This window comes from Octopus sinensis, linkage group LG27, assembly GCF_006345805.1.
Source record: "Octopus sinensis linkage group LG27, ASM634580v1, whole genome shotgun sequence".
Classification (NCBI taxonomy): Eukaryota; Metazoa; Mollusca; class Cephalopoda; order Octopoda; family Octopodidae; genus Octopus; species Octopus sinensis.
The window spans coordinates 20,074,530-20,081,957 of NC_043023.1; the positions used below are offsets into that span (position 1 = coordinate 20,074,530).

At 43.4% G+C, this 7,428-nt stretch overlaps 1 protein-coding gene across 3 annotated transcripts in view; it reads left to right on the forward strand.

Annotated features, from left to right (window-relative positions):
• LOC115225401 (radial spoke head 14 homolog) overlaps positions 1-7,428 on the forward strand; it is a 41,749-nt gene that overhangs the window by 19,694 nt on the left and 14,627 nt on the right. For all 3 annotated transcript variants that reach the window (XM_036513979.1, XM_029796358.2, XM_029796357.2), the window contains exons 8-10: positions 1,683-1,799; positions 3,154-3,259; positions 7,208-7,270. In XM_036513979.1, coding sequence (XP_036369872.1) covers positions 1,683-1,799; positions 3,154-3,259; positions 7,208-7,270 — 286 coding nt within the window. The remainder of the gene's footprint in view (positions 1-1,682; positions 1,800-3,153; positions 3,260-7,207; positions 7,271-7,428) is intronic.

Consider the following 7,428-nt stretch of genomic DNA (forward strand, 5'->3'; position numbering starts at 1 on the left):
ATAGTATAGGAGTTAGTATTAGTGGCTATAGTTGTGTTGCTTAACCCCAGGTCAGTCCTGATCCAGACAGACCTATGATCAAAGACGTTCCAACTGTGACCATCCCATCTTTTATTCAGACATGGTGTATCTAGGACTACATTATCTAATGTATAGTATAGGAGTTAGTATTAGTGGCTATAGTTGTGTTGCTTAACCCCAGGTCAGTCCTGATCCAGACAGACCTATGATCAAAAACGTTCCAACTGTGACCATCCCATCTTTTATTCAGACATGGTGTATCTAGGACTACATTATCCAATGTATAGTATAGGAGTTAGTACTAGTAGCTATAGTTATTGTTGTTATTGCTGCTGATAAACACACACGTACATACATGTTATCATCATCATCATCATCATCATTGTTTAATGTCCGGTTTTCCATGCTGGCATGGGTTGGACGGTTTGACTGAGGTCTGGAGAGCCAGTGGCTGCACCAGGCTTCAATCTGATCTGATAATGTTTCTACAGCTAGATGCCCATCCTAATGCCAACCACTCCGTCAGTGTAGTATGTGCATTCTATGTGCCACCAACACAGGAGCCAGTCAGGTGAGCATCACCCTTACCTTTGTAGCAGTTGACTCTGGTGCTGCTATACCAGTCATTGGGTATGACTCCTTCATGAACTCCCTCAGCGGTGATTCCTGATGGACCAGGTGCTTTCCCTCTCTTAATATCCTCGATTGCTTTATCTACCAGGGTACTGTCGATCCGGGTAGCTGGTCCCTCAATTGAATATGGTACTTAAGTTAAAGGCACCAGAATTTGGTATGGTATTATCCATCTCTCTCTATATAAACGGCAGTTTGTCTGTCTGTGTGTCTGTGAGGTTGTACCCTCACCCTGACCACGGCTTTCAACCGATTCTGATGAAACTTGACACACACATAGCCCAATATCATAAATCAAAACTAACGCAGCGAAAATTTTGAAAAGGTCCCCCAGTTCTGAAAAAAATCGATAAATTCGACATGGGGTCGAGAATGAGAAACACAAACCACAGACTGTCTAGGGGACTCAACTCGACCTTTTTAACTCTCAAAAAAAATTTACCATCATTTTTTTTCCATTTTTTTGCTATTTTTGGGCTATAACTCTCTAAAAATGCTTTATAGTTATTTCCCTTACAAACCCGAGCAACGCCGGGCGATACTGCTAGTATAAACTAAATGAGGTGATTATAATCAAAATAAGCTACAAGGATATCCAAGGTAGAGTAGTACAATCGTTTCATGCTACTTCAATTAAATTATAGGCATCCAGCTGTAGAAAACTCTGCCAGATCAAGGTTGGAGCCTGGTGCGGCCATCTGGTTCGCCGGCCCTCAGTCAAATCGTCCAACCCATGCTAGCATGGAAAGCAGACGTTAAACGATGACAATGGTGATGATGATTTATATATACACACACATATATATATAAAAGCACCCACTGCACTCGGAGTGGTTGGCGTTAGGAAGGGCATCCAGCCGTAGAAACTCTGCCAGATCAAGATTGGAGCCTGGTGCGGCCATCTGGTTCGCCGGACCTCAGTCAAAATCGTCCGACCCATGCCAGCATGGAAAGCGGACGTTAAACGATGATGATGATGGTTTGTCTAATTGTTGCCCTCTTTCCTTTTGTCGGTTGCATCCCACCAGCGTTCCATTGGCAGGAAAAGAGAGGGCGGTGGAGGATGATGTTGTCGAGCCCCTTACAAGACTGCTGCTGCACAAAAGTGATGAAGTGAGGGCCAAGGCGGCTGGGGCTTTAACAATGTAAGTCTAATGAACACGACTCCTTTTTGTTTATCGATGGAAGTGTGTAAATATATGCAGAGAGTGGTGTGGCTCTGTTATGTGTTTAAGTATATGTGTGTGTTTGTATATGTGTATATATATATGTATATATCTACCTGTCTATCTATCTATCTGTCTAGCTATCTATCTATCTATCTATATATCTGTCTATCTATCTTTCTATCTATCTATCTATATCTATATATCTGTCTATCTGTATCTATCTATCTGTCTGTGTACCCGTCTATCTATCTATCTGTCTGTCTGTCTATCTATTTATCTATCTATCTATCTATCTATACATCTGTTTATCTATCTTTCTATCTATCTATCTATCTATCTATATCTATATATCTGTCTATCTGTATCTATCTATCTATCTGTCTGTCTACCCGTCTATCTATCTATCTGTCTATCTATCTATCTGTCTGTCTGTCTATTCTCTCCTTTTACGATCCCTTTTGATCGAAACTCCCCCTTCCTTTTTTTTTTTTTTTTTTTTTAAACCTTCAAAAGAAAAGCTCTACCTTGTAATTTGTTCTATCTGTGTGCAGCCCTGTGTGGCTAATAAAGAAACATATCTATCTATATATCTGTCTATCTATCTTTCTATCTATCTATCTATCTATCTATCTATATATATATATCTGTCTATCTGTATCTATCTATCTATCTGTCTGTCTACCCGTCTATCTATCTGTCTATCTGTCTGTCTGTCTATCTATCTATCTATCTATCTATCTATCTATCTATCTATATATCTGTCTATCTATCTTTCTATCTATCTATCTATCTATCTATCTATCTATCTATCTATATATATATCTGTCTATCTGTATCTATCTATCTATCTGTCTGTCTACCCGTCTATCTATCTGTCTGTCTCTCTATCTGTCTGTCTCTCTATCTGTCTATATTATTAATTATAAATTGATTAATTAATTTTACCCTTTATTATGATTGATACATATATATATGTAGAGGCGCATATGTAGAGGCGCAATGGCCTAGTGGTTAGGGCAGCGGACTCGCGGTCGCAGGATCGCGGTTTTGATTCTCAGACCGGGCGTTGTGTGTGTTTATTGAGCGAAAACACCTAAAAGCTCTACAAGGCTCCGGCAGGGGGTGGTGATCCCTGCTGTACTCTTTCACCACAATGGCGGTGCCCCAGCATGGCCACAGCTCAAGAGCTGAAACTGGAAAAACAAAAACAAACAATATACATATATATATGTATGTATATGTAATACAGTGTTGTTGCCTGTATGATATTTGCATACATCAAACTGTCCAAATCAATGTTTTATCTCTGATTTCTTTCCCTGTCACCCAGGATTGCCATCACAACTCCTGGCAAATTCAAAGCCCTACATGCTCTGGATACCCTTGTCTTTCTCACCAAAGACCAGAACAGTGAAGTAAGGACCAACGCATTGAAGGTAACTTTTTCCCCCTTTTTCAGACGCAAATGTTGTAGTGTGCAGGTACGTGCAGGTGTGAGTTGCTGGATTTGGTTAAAAAGAGACGATGAGCGATGGCTAGAAGTATATCTGTATACTAGCAGTATCGCCCGGCGTTGCTCCGGTTTGTAAGGGAAATAACTATAAAGCATTTTTAGAGAGTTATAGCCAAAAACTGGGAAAAAAATGATGGTAAATTTTTTTTTTTGTTAAAAAGGTCGAGTTGCGTCCCCTAGACAGTCTGTGGTTTGTGTTTCCGATTCTCGACCCCATGTCGAATTTATCGATTTTTTTCAGAACTGGGGGAACTTTTCAAAATTTTCGCTGCGTTAGTTTTGAATTATGACATTGGGCTATGTGTGTGTCAAGTTTCATCAGAATCGGTTGAAAGCCGTGGTCAGGGTGAGGGTACAACCTAACAGACACACAGAAACACACACAGACAAACTGCCGTTTATATATAGAGAGATATAAAACTGTAGTTGTTTGAGTGTCTGTCCCCTTCGATTTACATTCCTAACTACTCCCACATTTTGCGGTGCAGTTTAACCAAAACCGGGTATCTTATAGTCGTGATTCATATCGAGCCCGTCTGAATATTAGCGTGTGTCTACGATGAGTCTACGATTTTAAAAATAATTTAACATAATTTTTTATTCCATTTTAATGCATAATTTTTCGTGTGTCGATGGCGGCGGAGTTGGCGTCCATGGTCACAGCTGCACCTGTGGGGAAGGGAGTGTAAGGAAATCAACGTCGTAATGCGTTGTCAAGGAGACCAGCGTTCTTTTAGAACAACGACTTCATGGCTTGAAGACACCAAAACAGAAATGGCTAAGAAAGCCCGAATTGGCATCTATAAGGGAAGTAACTCTCTAAAAATGCTTATATAGTTATTTCCCTTACAAATCCGAGCAACGCCGGGCGATACTGCTAGTTGAGTATAACTTCATAACCAGCTGATCTAGCAAGCGGGGCCTCATATCAGTGAGGGGGGGCCGGTGCGCATTGATGTCGTCGAGAGGTAGGCCCCGAAACGGCGGCGCATTCTCTCCTGATGACCCCATACACTTGCTGGCTTCCGGTATACGGAGCTTTTAACTGGTAGCACTTGTATCTCTTTTTTTTTACTCTTTTACTTGTTTCAGTCATTTGACTGTGGCCATGCTGGAGCACCACCTTTAGTTGAGCAACTCGACCCTGGGACTTATTCTTTGTAAGCCCAGTACTTATTCTATCGGTCTCTTTTGCCGAACCACTAAGTTTACTCTTTTACTTGTTTCAGTCATTTTAACTGCGGTCATGCTGGAGCACCGCCTTTAGTCGAGCAACTCGACCCCGGGACTTATTCTTTGTAAGCCTAGTACTTATGCTATCGGTCTCTTTTGCCGAACCACTAAGTGACAGGGACATAAACACACCAGCATCAGTTGTCAAGCAATGCTAGGGGGACAAACACAGACACACAAACATACACACATACATATATATATATACATATATACGACGGGCTTCTTTCAGTTTCCGTCTACCAAATCCACTCACAAGGCTTTGGTCGGCCCGGGGCTATAGTAGAAGACACTTGCCAAGGTGCCACACATGGGGACTGAACCCGAACCATGTGGTTGGTTAGCAGCTACTTCCCACACAGCCACTCCTGCATATATATATAATATATATATATATATATATACGATGGGCTTCTTTCAGTTTCCGTCTACCAAATCCACTCACAAGGCTTTGGTCGGCCCAGGGCTATAGTAGAAGACAATTGCCCAGATGTCACACAGTGGGACTGAACCCGGAACCATGTGGTTGGTTAGCAAGCTACTTACCACACAGCCACTCCTGCATATATATAATATATATTATATATATATATATATATATACGATGGGCTTCTTTCAGTTTCCGTCTACCAAATCCACTCACAAGGCTTTGGTCGGCCGGGGCTATAGTAGAAGACACTTGCCCAAGGTGCCACGCAGTGGGACTGAACCCGGAACCATGTGGTTGGTTAGCAAGCTACTTACCACACAGCCACTCCTGTGCCTATGTATGTGCAAGTTGTTTGCAAGACATCCCTTTAGCATTCAGATTACTGTATCAAATGAAGGCACATGCCTCAGTGTGGTTAGTGTATCAGGCTCTCAGTCATGTGGTGGTGAGTTCAATTCCTGGACTGGGTTGTGTGTTTGTGATCTTGAGCAAGACTCAATTCCACATGGCTCCGGTACACACATCTGTAGAGATGTATTGTGACATCACAGGTGCCAAGCTGTATCGGCCCCTTTGCCTTTCCCTTGGATAACCTCAGTGGCAGGGAGTGGGGAGGTTGGTATGCATGGGCAACTGATGGTCTTCCATAAACAACCTTGCCCGGACTTGTGCCTCGGAGGGGAACTTTCTAGGTGCAAGCCCATGGTCATTCAAGACCAAAGGGGGTCTTTACCCATTACCCTATGTACATATAATGGTGTGGAGGGGGGTGGCTGGTATGCATGGGTGACTGCTGGTCTTCCATAAACAACCTTTCCTGGACTTGTGCCACTGGCAGCACTGGCATTGACCACACTCAAATAGTGCTTTTATGTGCCACTGGCACGGGAGCCACTCAGGTGGCACTGTCATCAACCACGCTCGAAGAGCACTCCTTACGTGCCACTGGCAAATGAAAACATTTAATATACTTTATAGCATAACGAAGTGCCGGGTGCCTCCAAATCATGGAAGACCTGCATTATCCGAGATGGGGTTCCTTAGGAATTTGGATGCTTGGCACGGGGCCCCTCCTTGTGAAGACCTGTTGAGGCAAGTGAAAATCAAAAAATCAAATCAAAATCGAAGAACATCAATGGAATTTGTAGTGTTGTGATACCAGTGCCGGTGGCACATAAGAAAACCATCCGAACGTGGCCGTAGCCAGCGCCGCATTGACTGGCCTCTGTGCTGGTGGCACGTAACAAACACCATCCGATCGTGGCCGTGCCAGCCTCGCCTGGCCTCCGTGCCGGTGGCACGTAAAAAACACAATCCGAGCGTGGCCATTCGCCAGCCTCGTCTGCCACCTGTGTCCGTGGCACATAAAAAAAACACCATCCGAGCATGGCCGTTCGCCAGCCTCGTCTGGCACCTGTGTCGGTGGCACATAAAAAAAACACCATCCGAGCGTGGCCGTTCGCCAGCCTCGTCTGGCACCTGTGTCGGTGGCACATAAAATCACCCACTACACTCTCGGAGTGGTTGGCGTTAGGAAGGGCATCCAGCTGTAGAAACACTGCCAGATCTGACTGGCCTGGTGCAGCCTTCGGGCTTCACAGACCCCAGTTGAACCGTCCAACCCATGCTAGCATGGAAAGCGGACGTTAAACGATGATGATGATGATCTTTTTTTCGGTTACAGTAACAATTATAAAAGCAATTATGATAACTCTTTTACTCTCTTTTACTCTTTTACTTGTTTCAGTCATTTGACTGCGGCCATGCTGGAGCACCGCCTTTAGTCGAGCAAATTGATCCCAGGACTTATTCTTGTAAGCCCAGTAGTACTTATCTATCGGTTCTCTTTTGCGATCTGCTAAGGGACAGGGACCGTAAAACACACCAGCATTGGTTGTCAAGCTATGCTAGGGGAACAAACAACACACACAACAACATACACACACACACATAATATATATATATAATATATATAGTATATATATATATATATATATATATATATACATATATATGACAGGCTTCTTTCAGTTTCCGTCTACCAAATCCAGTCACAGGCATTGGTCGGCCCGGGGCTATGGGGGGGGGCTATAGCAGAAGACACTTGCCAAGATGCCACGCAGTGGGACTGAACCACATGGTTCCGGGTTCAGTCCACTGCGTGGCATCTTGGGCACACAATAATGATGTTTTTTTTTTTTTTTCCAGGCGTTGACTTGTCTGAGTGAGGCTCCAAGAGGCAGGAAAATTTTGCTGAATCACGTGGAAAAGGTATTTTCCATTTTTTTTTTTTTGTTTTTCACTTTCATCTAGTTTCAGCTCACGATCTGTGGCCATGCTGGGGGCACCGATGGAGATTGTATTTTGATTACTCCCTAAATGATTGTGGTTTGGTGCGTGGGTCTGTGTGTGTGTGTGAGGGTGGGTGG